General features: G+C 47.8%; 1 protein-coding gene across 1 annotated transcript; it reads right to left on the bottom strand.

The window, feature by feature from the left end:
* Positions 1-7,313: 7,313 nt before the first annotated feature.
* On the bottom strand, positions 7,314-10,872 carry LOC133052423 (uncharacterized protein CXorf49 homolog). Its single transcript, XM_061137311.1, has 5 exons — positions 9,607-10,872; positions 8,811-8,967; positions 8,211-8,287; positions 7,918-7,963; positions 7,314-7,354 (listed from the first exon to the last, which is right to left on the bottom strand). Exons 1-5 carry the CDS (start codon positions 10,870-10,872, stop codon positions 7,314-7,316), a joined length of 1,587 nt encoding a protein of 528 aa, XP_060993294.1.
* Between the last annotated feature and the right edge of the window lie 3,853 nt (positions 10,873-14,725).

Below are 14,725 nucleotides of genomic sequence, written 5' to 3'. Positions count from 1 at the left end.
CTAAAGCTTTCTCTGCATCTATTGAGATCTATGGATTTGTGGATATTGAAAAATTCTTGCATCACTTGGATGAATCCCACTTGATCATGTTGTGTGGTCCTTTTAATGTCTTGCTGGAATTGGTTTGCTACTGTTTGGTTGAGAATTTTGTGCCTATGTTCATCATTGATATTGCCCTGTAACTTTCTTTTTTGGTGGTATATTTGTCTGCTTGTGGTATCAGGGTGACGGTGGCCTCATAGGATGAGTTTGGGGAGTGTTCTTTCCTCTGCAAGTTTTTGGAATAGTTTCCGAAGTATAGTTATTGAGTCTTCACTAAATGCCTGACGGAATTTGCCTCTGAAGTCATCTGGTCCTGGCCTTCTGTTTTCTGGAAAATTTTAAATCAGAGTTTCAATTTCAGTACATATGATGTGTTTCTTTGTATTTTCTATTTCTTCCTGGTTCATACTTGGAAAATTGTACCACTCTAATAATTGGTCCATTTCTTCTAAGTTGTCCCTTTCATTGGCAAATACTTGCTTCCTGTATTCTCTTACAATCCTGTGTATTTCTGTGATGTTAGTTGCAACTTACTTCTCCATGTCTAATTTTATTGAATTTAACCCTCTCCCTTTTATTCCTGATGGGTCTGGCAAAAAGTCTATCAATTTTTCTTATCCTCTCAAAGAACCAGCTTTTAGTTTTATTCACTTCAGTTCAGTCACTCAGGTGTGTCCGACTATTTGAAACCCCATGGACTACAGCACGCCAGGCTTCCCTGTCCATCACCAACTCCTGGAGCTTACTCAAACTCCTGTCCATCTCGTCAGTGATGTTCTCCAATCATCTCATCCTCTGTCGTCCCCTTCTCCTCTCACCTTCAATCTTTCCCAGCATCATGGTCTTTTCCAATGAGTCAGTTCTTCACATCAGGTGGCCAAAGTAGTTTCATTGATCTCAACTATTGCTTTCTTAATGTCTATTGCATATATCTCTGCTCTCATCTTTGATTTCTTCCCTTCTGCTAACTTTCCATTTTATTTGTTCCTTTTCCTCTCATTGCTTTAGGTGTAACGTTTTGTTGTTTATTTGAGATTTTTCTTGTTTCCTGAGGTAAGATTGTATTGCTACAAAATTCCCTCTTAGAACTGCTTTTGCTGCCTTCCATAGGGTTTGTGTTCTCCCTTTCATTTCCCTATAGTTATATTATGATTTACTCTTTGATTTCTTCAGTGACTTCGCCTCCACATGTTTGCTGTTTTCTACAGTTTTGTTTTTTGCTGCAGATGATTTCTACTTTTTATCATTGTTCAAGAATATGGGTTTGTTGTTGATGTTCAGCTGCCCAGTCATGTCTGACTCTTGGCGACCCCATGGGCTGCAGCTTGCCAGGCCTCCGTGTCCCTCACCATCTCCCGAAGTTTGCCTAAGTTCATGTCCATTGCATCGGTGATGCCATCCAGCCATCCCATCCTCTGATGCCCTCTTCTCCTTCTGCCCTCAGTCTTTCCCACCATCAGGGACTTTTCCAATGAGTCAGCTGTTCACATCACGTGACTAAAGTAATGGAGTTTCAGCTCAGCATCATTCCTTCCCAATGAGGATTCAGGGTTGGTTCCGCTTAAGATTGACTGGTTGATTTCCTTACTGTCCAAGGGACTTGCAGGAGTCTTCGCCAGCACCACACTTTAAAGGCATTGGTTCTTTGGTGCTCCGCCTTCTTTACGCTCCAGCTCTCACAACCTTACGTGCCCATTGGGAAGACCATAGCCTTGACTATATGGATCTTTGTCAGCACAGTAATGTCTTTGATTTTGAACACACTGTCCAGGTTTGTCATAGCTTTCCTGCCAAGAAGCAAACGTCTTCTGATTTCATGGCTGCAGTCACCATCCGCAGTGATTTTAGAGCCCAAGAAGAGGAAATCTGTCACCATTTCCACCGTCCCCTCCTCTATTTAGCAAGAAGGAATGGGGTGGGATGCCATGACCTTTTTTTTTTTTTCCTTCAATATTTAGTTTTAAGCCAGCTTTTTCCACTCTCCTCCTTCACCCTCATCAAGAGGCTCTTTAGTTCCTCTGCCCTTTCTGCCATTAGAGTGGTATCACCTGCGTATCTGAGGTTGTTGAGGTTTCTCCTGCCTATCTTGATTCCAGCTTGTAAATCATCCAGCCCGGCATTTCTCATGATGTGCTCAGCATACAGATTAAAGAAACAGGGTGACAGCAGACAGCCCTGTCATACTCCTTTCTCAACCCTGAACCAATCAGTTGTTCCATACAGTGTGTGTTTCTTCTTGACCCACATACAGGTTTCTCAGGAGACAGGTAAGATGGTCTGGTATTCCCATCTCTCTAAGAGCTTTCCACAGCTTATCATGATCCACACAGACAAAGTCCTTGGCGTAGTTGATGAAACAGAGGTAAATGTTTTCCTGGAATTCCCTTGGTTTCTCTATGATCCAGCGAATGTTGGCAATTTGATCTCTGGTTTCTCTTCCTTTTCTAGACCCAACTTGGACATCTGGATGGTCTTGGTTCGCATAATGCTGAAGCCTAGCGTGCAAGATTTTAAGCATTTCCTTACTAGCATGGCAGACGAGTGCAATTGTCTGATGGTTAGCACATTCTTTGGTACTACTCTTTTTGGGAATTGGGATGTGGATTGACTTTTTCCAGTCCTGTGGCCACTGCTAGGTCTTCCAGGTTTGCTGACATAGTGAATGCAACACTTTGATGGCATCATCCTTTAGGGTTTTGAGAAGTTCTACTGGAATTCTGTCACATCCACTAGCTTTATTAAGAGCAGTGCTTCCTAAGGATCACTTGACTTCACTCTCCAGAATAGGTGGCTCTGGGTGGTGACCACACCATCACAGTAATCCAGTACATTAAGATCTTGTACAGTTCTTCTGTATATTCTTTCCACATCTTCTTGATCTCTTCGGCATCCACTGGTTCTCTTCTGTTTCTGTCCTTTATTGTGCCCATCTTTGGGAAAAAATGTTCCCTTGATATCTCCAATTTTCTTGAAGAGATCTTTTAAATTTCCTCTTCTGTTTTTCTTCTAGTTTTATACACTGTCCATTGATGAAGGCCTTCTTGTCTCTCCGAGCTGTTCTTTGGAAATCTGTGTTTACTTTGATACACCTGTCCCTTTCTCCCTTGATCTTTGCTTCTCTTCTTTCTTTAGCTATTTGTAAGGCCTCCTACCACTTTGCCTTCTTGCTTTTCTTTTTCATTTGGATGGTTTTGTTCACAGCCTCCTGTACAGTATTACAGACCTCAGTCCATCATTCTTCAGACACACTGTTTACAAGTTCTAATCCCTTGAATCCATTTGTCACCTCTGCTGCATTATCATAGTGGTTTTGCCTTAGGTCATTCCTGACTGGTCTAGAAGTTTTTACCACATTTTTAGGTTAGCCTGAATTTTGCTATGTGAATCTGATGATCCAAGCCACAGTCAACTCCTTGTCTTGTTTTTTTTTTCTGACTATATACAGATTCTCTATCTTCAGCTACAAAGACTGTAATTAATTTGATTTTGGTATTGACCATTTGGTGATGACCATGCAAAAAACTGTCTCTTGTGCTGTTGAAAAGCGATATTAGTATCACAATAATATGGAATTATTGAGATACAATTTACTCACAAGGTCTCTGAGCCACTGTAAGCACATCCTCTTATGGTTCCATCACCACAATCGAAATAAAAACCATTTCCTCACCTGCAAAATTGCTTCTGATTTCTTGTCAGTTAACCCCTTATGTCAATCCCCAGACGCAGGGAACACCCCATCTGTTTTCTCTATATATAGTTTGGCCTCCTCAAGAATGTCAAGTAAATGGAATAGGAAGTAGGTAGACTTATCCATGAGGATTCAGTGAGGGAAAAGGATATATAGGTGACTCCTGGATGTGCAATGTACATGCAACCTGAGTATAGTAAAATGGGTTGATTGTTACCTAACTATTCGTCCGATTGAAGGCTTATGCTCTCTATAATGTGTATATGTTTTGTCTGATTTAATTCATATTTAATTCAATGCAATTTCTCTTCTATGTTTGGAAGGGTTGTTTTATGAAATAGAAATGGTAAATCTTTTGAAAGAAAGTGAATCTTCTTTGTAAAAGTCCTCCATCTGCATCTGAGCAGTACTTACCAGGACGTCAACATTGCACAAGCACAGGTAGAACAAGCACACTGTAGTCATTCAAATGCTGCTGCCTGGGTCACACAGAGACAGTCCACCTGGCAACCCTGGCAGGCCCAGAGTACCTGGCCGGACTTGCCCATTGGAGGTGAGAGAGTCCCCACCTTAAGTCAGCTGAGTAGCAACCTTTATTGCATCTGCAAGCTTACCCAACTGCTATCATGCAAAGGACCGTATAAGCCAAATGCAGGGATTAGGACTTGGACATTTTGGGGCATGATTACTGTGCCCACCGCAGCCTGCGCTTTCTTCAAGGCTCACCTACTGTAAATTCTTTGTTTGTGCCAGTGTCCCTCAATAGTACAGAGAATACCGTAGACCTGGGGCTGGTGCTGGTGGCGTGGGGATGTGCGTCTTCCCTGGAGTTGGACAGGCAGCAGAACCATGCAGGATGGGGCCTAGGGCTCTCCAAGGCTGAAGGGGAAAGGCAACAGGGGTGCACTGAATGAGGCCGGATTTCTTCATTCCTCCTACCTCCTGGGGCCCAGATGGATTTCTTTAACCTATGCCTCAGGCCCTGCCACAGATTTCCCACTGGAAGTGGAAGGCTTGGGGCTGAGCCAAGGCCTGTGATGTCTATGTTTCCAGCAACATTATAGTGAGGTAGTTGGTCTGAACTGTGTGCTCAGAGGAGGGAAGGGAGCCTGGTAAAAAGGGAATGAGGGGTTGTGTTCATGCCTTCAAACCTCCACTTTCATTAGATTCTCCACATCCTCACCCTGGTGACCAAAGTCCCGGGCCCCTCTCTGCCCAAGGGTGGTGCTGATGCTGATGCTGGACTTCTCCCCGGGCACAACTTACCTACATGTCTCGGTGGGCAGAGACCTCAGCTGGAAGGTCTCTGCCAAATTTACTCACTCGGACAACAGCGAGATGTGCTACACCACCAGGCAGTAAACACTGGATCACTGTAAATTAAGTGATCAAGCCCACCTGCTCCAGGGAGGGGTCTGAGTGTAAGGAGTAAGTCCCACGCATGTTCTTTTCTGACCCTGAGGTCTCTACTGTTCCAACCCACACGTAGACTCTCCACCTGACCTCATGCCAAGAGGCCGGGAAGGGAATCAACGTGAGAATACGGGGGAAGTGCTCCCCATTGTGCAGGTGCAGTCACTCCTAACTTCACTTCCTCATGGCACCCTTCTTGCCCCTGCCTCGGGTAACTCATGTTCGGTGGTCTCCTTTTTGTACGATGAGCAGCAATATCCCTGGTGCTCTCCAGAGCCACCCTTCCCATTTTCATTCATCCACACCCTCAGCAGTTCGCAGATATCATAGAATGGCAAGGTAGGATCCAGAGCCTCCTCCAGAGACTCCAACTCTCTGAGAGTCCCAACACCCTGTCCTGAGGTGTGGTAACTCCTGCATCATCCCCCTCCTACATTTTGGGAACATGACAACACCCCTTGAATACTGGAGATCCGACCCTTGCTTCTGCTCACTCAATGCCTTACTGAATCTGGACCAGTCTCTACTTTCTTTACTCCCCGAATCACATCCTTCTGCCTCAAGGGCATTATCCTTGCTTACTTTTATTCACACAGAGAGATGTCCAGGCACCAACTCTGAATGTGCTACCTACCATCATACCCCCTTTTGTGTAATAAAACCCTGGTCTTTCAGGAATGGTGTCAGGCAGAACCTACCCTCAGTTCACTCCAACACAGATCTGTCTCTCTGAGTCTCAGGCTGGCACAGTCCTGGAGTGCTGGCTGAGGGAAAGGAAGTGCTCACCAAATTCCAGCGAAGGGGAAATTGAACACGGAGTTCAGACTCATTGTCATGTGCCCTAAAAATAGTAGTCTGGGATACTGAGCTGGGATACTCCGGGAAATATCATTTATTGGAAGATCTGTGTCATGGGTCTGGTGGAACAGTATTTGACAGGGACCCTGCAAGAACAGAGACCTACTAACCACACTTGCCATAGAGCATGATGGGCCCATTTCCACTCAAGGGTATAGAGAGGCTCAGGCTGGAGGTGAAAACACAAAGGACTCCACTATCCATCTCTAGCTGCCAGGGTGCAGTCTGACCCAGGTTGCCACCAAATAGATGCGTCACCTGACCTCCAGCCCAGAGACTAGCCTGTCTCCTGTGTTCCCTGTACCTTCCCTCCTGCTCCTCAGCTCACTGGGTCCAGGCTTCATGGCCAAGCCCTTTACTGAATGCAAAGGAGGAGAAGCGAAACTGTTGGTGCTTGAGTCTCAGGGGTGAGGGCTAAAGAGGAGAGGAGGACTGTGTGCTGGTTCCAGCTTGCAAGGTGGGACTGGGGCAGGGGTGGGAATGGTACGGGCAGTAGGGACTCCAATGAGAGGGCAGAGCCTGGGAAGGGAGAGATGAGGGCACCTGTGCCTGTTTCCACCTGCTGAACTACACGTTCAGGCAAGGTCACCAATGGCAAATCAGGGGAGGGATCAAGGGTACTCCAATGGAAATGAGAGTGGTCAGGCTAAGTAGGACAATGAATCCAATGCGGCAAGCAGGATGGGATGGACCTCTGTACGTGGGTCATGAGTTCCTTCCAACTGGGAGGCAGAATGTCAAGGATGGATGGGAACCAGCAAATTCCAGAGGAGCGAGTTTAAAGAACTAGAAGAAGGCCTTTAGGGGAATGGGAGGATGGGTCAATGTGACCAGACAAGGCCCTCAGTGAACCCAGACCGGGGGCACTCCATTGCCCTGCTGGCCTGGATGGTAGCAGAGGCTGACCCAGAGTCCCCCCCAACAGGATGCCAGAGGTACTGCTCTGCAATAGGCTCTGATATGGAGTGGCTCCCCACCAGGCCTTGCCCCACTCCCCCAACCCCTACCTCCCAGAGAGAGGGCAGAACACAGAATATGAGAAGTCCTTTAGTTAAAAACTTCTGTGAAACTGGGGCAGAGAGGGGGCAAAACAAGGGGCAGAGGATGCCCTGGTGGAGGCAGAACGAGAGGCAAGAAGCTTAGCTGCAGCTCGCCAGCCCCGGAGGTAACAGCTGCTCCTCTTGCAGGAAGATACTGGGCTCAACCTGTAAAACAGCAGAGTCAGGGAAGAGCCTCAAGCCAGGGCAGCCCACAGCCCTGCTCAACAGCCAACCTTGTGGGAAGGGGTATGCAGTATATAACACTCACTTCAAAGGATCTGGAATTTCTTGGCCAGGTACCGCATGGAGGCTGCAACAGGGAGAGGCATGAACAGGTGGTCCAGAAAGACAGACATAGAAGCCTGTCCCCCTGTCCCCGTGGGGAACCACCTAGCCTTGCAACCTGAAACCCACCTACCCCCAGCCCCGATGCAAAGAGCTCTGGGCCCGATCACTCCCCACTACCGAAATGAAATGTGGAGCCATTTCCTAATAGGAAATATAATGTGCCACCAGCTCTCAAGCTCGGGGCCTTGCCGAAACCATTAAAAAATTGTCTCCCAAACAAACCAACAAGACCCTTAGAGGCTACACCAGATCAACAAGGCATCTCTACAAGTCCTATCAGAAGGAGCTCTCTAGGACTCATCTGGCTGGCAGAGTGTGCATGCAGTCCACATAGTACTTTGCTACTTGTCCGCACACCCAGCTGAACATGCACCGCATGCTCCAGGGACAGGCTTGATAGGTTCTCCTCCCCACAGGAATGCTGATCCCTATGAGGCCCCCTGCACCTGCAGCACACCCCACCCCAAGGGCCCACCCCGCTTCTGCACTAAGAACCCGCTGCTCTCTGTCCCTGGTTCCTCATACCAAGTTGCTCCTTAAGCTCGTCTATTTCTCTCTGTAGCACCAGACACTAGGCCAGCAGATATAGGAGGAAGAGAAATGGTTAGTATACACCCGCCTCCCCTCTCCTCTCCCCCGGGCCCTCATCCCAAACCAGGTGTCTAGACTGGCAAGGGGACTTTCCTCAGTGAAAATGAGGTCGGCTCCCTCCCTGGAGTGGGGATAAGGGAGGGAGGGCCCACACATGTCAGTTGCACTTGGACTCAGATCCCACCATGGGGTTTGGGTGCATTCACAGGAGCCAGAAGAAGCATTACCCGAGGACAGCTCTGCATTCCAGGTGGCTGCTGCTGCCTTTTCGGTCTTGGGGGATGGTCAGTTGGTTCCTGGTCACCTGACAGGGAAAGGACACATAATCCAGCTTCACAGGTTCCCAGTGAGGTGGAAACCGCCAAGCAGGCTCTAAGGTGAGGTGAGGCAGTACCACCCTCTGCCAGCATCAGGCCTCCCCTGCTCTGCCCGGCAGGCAGCACAAACCTTCTCTCTGGGCCTGCCCCTCTATTCCTTAGGGACAGCCATTTCACCACGATGGAGGCTCTGGGTTCAAGCCTCCCAGAGCAGCAGACACAACCAGCACCTGGGAGAGCAATGTGGGCGAACAGCACTTCACAGAAAAGGCTATTAGCCTGCAGGTCTACGCCCAGAGGAGCTGTTGGGGCACTGCCACCAATTACCCCTGCCAAACAAATTTCACACAGAAGGTGATGGGGCCAGGTCCAGCCCTGTTGACACCCTGCTTCCCATAGAAGTGGCCTGAGAGCAAGGCTGAGCCCCCAGGAGAGAGAGTGAGTCAGAGACAGATGTTTCTGCTCTCACCCCTGGCCTCCTACCCGCATATAAAAACCCAGGACACTCACCTGATGGGCCAGGCCCTCTGAGTCTGACTTCTCCCTTGTTCATAGCCACGGGCTCTGAGTTTCCTGAATCCTGTGTGCCTCTGATGTTGAGGTTGGCCCTGCCGGGTTCTCCATGATGCACTGATGGAGAAGTTGGCCATGGCCTGTCAGTGGTAAGCTAAAAACAAAGATTTCTCACTGATCTGGAGTAAGGATGTGTGTGTGTGTGTGCGTGTGCGTGTGTGTACCAGTGCATTTATATGTCTATGCCTGTGTGTGTGAGAGCTCACATGATTCAAGACCGGGCTGAGGCAGGGAATTGGAAAGAGAATTGAAAGGCTGATCTCTTTAGCACATTCCCTGTCAGTCAGCCCCAGGCCAGCAGGCAGAGCTGAGCTAGGGACAACATGTGGCACTGAGAAAGCCTGGGGCCCCTGCAAGGAAGGTTTGGGGAACAGCTACGAAGTAGGATTCAGGAAAGTGATGCGTCCAAACACCGAAGCTCTGTGAAGCTTTTAAGGGGTCCCCTCAAATCAACTCAGCTACCAGCTCTCCCTTCCACTCCAGCGGCAGCCTGGTGGAGGAGGCTGGAAAGAGGTCAAAGGTGGAGAACCGAGCCCAGCACACCCAAAGTGCTACCTTAACGTTTGTCCCTAATGAAAGGACCCCATTCTGGCATCCTAATGACCCAGTGACCGATGGCCACACAATGACGACCCCTGAGGGATGGAGAGAAGGAGCACCGGGTGAAGATCTGTGTCCTGGGGAGGGTGGTAGGGGGAAGAGTGGGGAGAGAGGAGGGTCCTGGCCTACTCACTTGGCCCTTTGGGAATGGGTCTCTATTTGGTTCGTTGTCTGCTCCTGACACCGCCATTGCTGCCACCGACTCCCAGGCCCGCCTAGCCACGGATTTCTTCCCAGCGATGGTGTGCTTGGACTCTTCCGCTCCCCAAGGGACCAAGGCATACTTCTTGGACCTCCCGAGCAGCGGGATGCCGGAGATTGGGGGGAAGGTGGCCGGTTCCAGGGGAGTGGCCGAGATTCCCTGCCCCCAGGAAGGGAAGGTTCTCCCCGCGGCAGGTTTGGAGACGCCCCCAAGGGATTTCTTCTCCTGGACCCCCTTCCTCCTAGGAGTGGGCTGCGGCCCGCTGCCTGTAGCGGCAGCTGCAGTAGCTGATGCTACTGCTACTCTCGGGTAGCTGGGCAGGCTGCCCCCCTTCCCCCAGAGCACACTCTGCATTTTCTTAGGGGGAGAGATGTCCTCCTGCTCTGTGTCGCTCTGCCTGCCCTGCCTGCCCTCAACCGAAATTAATCCTCGTGGAGCCAAGGACAGGCAAGTGCCTGGCACCTTAAGGAGATTTTCCCTGCCTTGGACATTCAAGCATCTGGGTGGGTTCCCGGGATCCTTGGGGCTGTTGAGCTTGGCCTGGCCTCCGTCTTTGGGATAAATGCTCACCCTCATCCGCTCTATCTCACTGAACTCATCAGTGGACTTGGGGTCGGACAGCAGCCTGGCTGGGCTTTCAGAGGGGGGCCACTGGCAATCAAGAGCCACGTTCAACCTACTCCTAGTGCCTCTCTTAGGGTTCCCACCGACCTGGAGAGGGCTGGCCTCAGTCTGTGCCGCTTCCCCACACCTCTGGGCGGCACCGCCTCGACTGCGGGGACGCGCCTTGAGGTCCCGCAAGGCAGACACTTCGCCGACCGCATAGCTCTCCTGGGACAGGTATCTGAGGGTGCCCAGCACGTTCAGGTCAGCCAGCTGCTGCAGGATGGCTGCCACTGACTCGTCAACCAGCTGCAGGGCGTCCTCCTGGTTGTCAGCCGGGGAGCCAGGCCGACCTTCGCAGCCCCACAGCACCGGCCCTCCCGCTTCCAGCACCTCCTGCTCTGACTCGAAGCCCTCAGGTTCTGGGAAGCCATCCCCGCCTTCACCCTCGCAGCTTCGCGGTGTCCCCGCCTCGGGGCCAGGGCCGGGTCCCTGCAGGCCTGCGGAGCCGGCCTCAAGGCCGCTGGTCTGCTCCCCGCACTCTGCGCTGAAACCCGCTCCCGAAAGAGACACCTCATCATCTGGGGAGCTCATGTCGCGTTCTGGGTGGCCGCCGGACCTGGGGCGACGAAGATTTATCAACCGAGTCGCAGTGGCGGCAGTGGTGGTTGTCACGTCAGGTGAGGCGGGCGTCGTCTGGAGCTCGCCGTCAACACGAGCAGCACCACACGCAGGACATGGCGGCAAATAACGCGATACTTTCAGCGTGCTAGAGGTGCCGCCTCCTCATTGGTCCGGTTCCTGCCAACCAGCACGTGCCTTTTTTGGCTGTCCCCTCGAGGTGTAACCAATGGGGTCGAGGGCCTCCTCTGGCTTGCTGCCAAGCCCAAGGGCCATCCCAGCAGTTGCGAGATGGCAGGTGAAGGTGATACTGCAAGTGTACCTCTGTCAAGCCTTTCTTGCCACCTCCTCCTGTCCCACCTCCGCTTTCCGGTTAGAGCCACAGCCCTGAGCCCCGACTGTATACATAATGGGTGGAGCAGGAGGCAGGAGGGTAGTGAGGGCGCTGGTCTCCTGGGAGCTGAGGATGAAATGTCAGGCTGGAGGCGCTGGGCGCCTAGCACGTGCTGAAAGCACTTGCCAGCCTCCCTTCCACCACAAGTCTTATGACCCAATGGGAGAATGGGCAGAGGAATCCCGCACTCAGTGGTGAGTGGTCAGCCTACTTTTCCCTAAGTGGCCAGAGGACAAAGGGATTGTAGTTTTGTTCTGTAACATCTCTGCCTCAACTGCTCCATCAAACGTTCTTGGCAGGCAGATTTGGGGAACAGACTCGGGTTGACCTTGCTCCCTCAGCTCTTTCTCTGATCTGAGGCAATTGAAAGAAGAGAGAATCTTAGTGTCCAGTTACACTCGCAAAGGTGCTCATGACTGCTGATTCTGGAGATGTAAACTAAAGCAACTAATCAGGTTTCACACACTAGGAAGACCTTCCAAGCGGTTAACCATTCTGAGAGTGGGAGAAGTTAGGAGCAAACCCCTGTGGCGGCGCTGCAAGAAATCTATTTGGGAGGTGACTTGGCAGAATGTATTGAAAGCAACTTATACAGCAGGGACCCTGTGCCTGGCACTCAATGCTTCCTTGTGACACTCCTAGGACTATAGTACCAGTGATTACCAGCCTCTTACAGGGGAGGAAACAGGTACTGAGAGGTTGAGTCGGTGAGCCAAGGTCATTTGGCCTGTGCGGATCAGTGGTAGCATTAAAACCAAGCAATCTGACTCCAGAGCCCTTGCTTTGATCCAAATATCTTAAAACTAAAAGAAAAAAAAAATGCTCCTTTTATTCTCTTCCAGCAAATCTGCTATCTGGCACATCCTCTATAAGTGAGGGTGTATTTCTAAGATGTCTGTTTTAATCCATTGGTCTATTTGTTAATATAGCAGTACAACACAGTTTTGATTACTGTAGCTTTGTAATATATTGAAATCAGGAAGTGTCGGTTCTCTACTTTTCTCTTTTTCCAAATTGCTTTGCCTATTAAAGATCTTTTTAGATTCTATTTAAATTTTAGGATGAAGTTTTCTTTTTCTGTATAACATGCCATTGGGATTTTGATAGGGTTTGCAGTGTGTAGATCAGTCTGGGTAGTGTGTTGGAAGAACAGGTCCAGTGGAGTGTGTGTGTGTGTGTGTGTGTGTGTGTGTGTGTGTGTGTGTGTGAAAAAGAATTGACTCATTCAATTATAGAGGTTGGTGAGTCCCAAGTTCTAGAGGGTGAGTTGGCTAGCTGGAGACCCAGAAGAGCCAGTGGTTTAGCTCTAGTCCAGGTTAGAAGGCCTAAGAACCAAAGCAATAGAGCTGATATTTCAGTTTGGGTCTCTAGGCGGTAAAAGAAGCTGATGTCCCAGTCCAAATGCTTTCACGCAGGAGGAATTCTCTTACGTGAGGAAAGTTTGCCTGTTTTGCTTTATTGAGACTGCCAACTGATTGGATAAAGCCCACCCACATTAACCTGGGGAAATCTGTTTTATCCAGTTGACTGATTTAGATGTTAATCTCATGAAAAGCACCCTACAGAAACACCCAGAATAATGTTTGACTAAATATCTAGGCACTCTGTGGACCAGTCAAGCTGACACATAAAATTAACCATCTCAGATAGCGTGGACCTCTTAACAATATTTCATATTCCAGTCTGTGTAGACAGATGTCTTTCCATTTATTTGTGTTTCCATTTATTTGTATTTCTTTTTAATTTCTTTCAGCAATGATTTGTAGTTTGTAGTGTAGAAGTCTTTTGACTCCTTGCTTGAGTTTATTCCTCAGTATTTTATTCTTTTTTGATGCTAATGTCAATGGAATTGTTCTCTTAATTTCCTTTTCAAATTGTTCTTTGTTAGTGTGTATTGATAAAACTAATTTTGTTTCTTGTGTCCTGGAACTTTGTTGAATTTGTTTATTAGTTCTACCTGTTGTATGTGTGTGTATGAGTGTGTGAGTGTGCGTGTGTGTAATCTTTTGGGTTTTCCATGTACAAAATCATGCTATCTGCAAACAGAGATAATTTTATTTCTTTTTGATTTGGATGCCTTTAATTTCTTCTCCTTTCTTAAGTGCTCTGGCTATGACTTCCAGTATGTTGAATAGAAGTGGTGAGAGTGGGCTTCCTTGTCTTGTTCCTTACCTTAGAGGAAGAGACTTCAGTTTTTCACCACTGAGTATGATGTTCGTTGTGGACTTTACTTATATGGCTTTTATTGTGTTGAGATAATTTCTTTCTCCTCCTAGTTCTTTGAGTGTTTTTATCATGAAAGAGTGTTCAATTTTTATGCCTCTATAGAGATGATCATGTGATTTTTGTCCTTCATTCATGTTAATGTGTTTTATTGCATTGATTAATTTTTGTATGTTAAACTATCCTTGCATCCAAGGGATAAATCCCATTTGATCGTGGCACACAGTCCTTCTAATGTGCTGTTGAGTTCGTTTTGCTAGTATTTTGTTGAGGATTTTTGCGTCTGCATTCATCTGGGCAATTGGCCTGTAATATTCTTTTCATTTGGTGCCTTTGATATCAGGGTGAAATGAGTTTGAAAGTGTTACCTTTTCTTCAACGTTTTTGGAATGATTTGAGAAAGATTGGTATTAATTCCCTAAATGTGTGGTGGAGTTCTCCATTGAAGCTATCTGTTCCTGTTTTTTTTCTGTGTGTGTGTGGGAGGGGGGTGGTAATTAGTGATTACTGATTCAATCTCATTATTGGTCTATCAGGTGTTCTATTTCTCCTTGATTCAGTTCTGGCAGATTGTGTGTTTCTAGGGATTGATTCACTTCTTCTAGATTGCCCAGTTACTTCCCAAACAATGGTTCATAATGTCCTCTTATAATCCTGTTTGTTTCTGGGGCATTGGTTGTAATATCCCATCCTTTATTTCAGATTTTAGTTATTTTCATCTTTTTCTCTTAATGTATCTAAGTATTTGTCAGTTTTCTTGATCTTTTAAAAAACCAAATACAGTTATGATGATTTTTTTCTGTTGTCTTTTCTGTTCTTTATTTTTTATCTCTGCTTTAATCTTTATTATATCCTTCCTCTGCTGGCTTTGGTTTTCATTTGTTCTTTTTCTAGCTCCTTGAGGTGTAAAATTATATAGTTGATTTGTGATCTTTCTTCCTTTTTAATGTACACATTTATAGTTATAAACTCCCAGCATTGCTTTCATTGTACCCCATAACTTTGTCATGTTGTGTTCTCATTTTTTCTGTCTCAAGATGTTTTCTAATTTCCCCTGTGCCTTCTTTTCTGACCCATTGATTGCTTAGGTATATGTTGTTAAACTTTCATACATTTGTGGATTTTCCCATCTTCCTTGTGCTGTTGCTTTCTGGTTTCATATACTGTGATCTGAAAAGATACTGTGTGTAGTTTCAGTTTTCTTGAAGT

The sequence above is a fragment of the Dama dama genome, chromosome X, assembly GCF_033118175.1.
Source record: "Dama dama isolate Ldn47 chromosome X, ASM3311817v1, whole genome shotgun sequence".
NCBI lineage: Eukaryota > Metazoa > Chordata > Mammalia > Artiodactyla > Cervidae > Dama > Dama dama.
Note: the sequence above shows the minus strand (reverse complement) of the source record. Positions and strands in the feature narration are given on the sequence as shown.

Coding starts and splice junctions, on each gene's coding strand:
- LOC133052423 (XM_061137311.1), bottom strand. CDS start 10,872: ATGAGCTCCCCAGATGATGAGGTGTCTCTTTCGGGAGCGGGTTTCAGC. Junction 8,288..8,810: donor CAGAGGGCCTGGCCCATCAG/GTGAGTGTCCTG, acceptor TTTCCCTGTCAG/GTGACCAGGAACCAACTGAC. Junction 7,355..7,917: donor CGAGCTTAAGGAGCAACTTG/GTATGAGGAACC, acceptor TCCCTGTTGCAG/CCTCCATGCGGTACCTGGCC.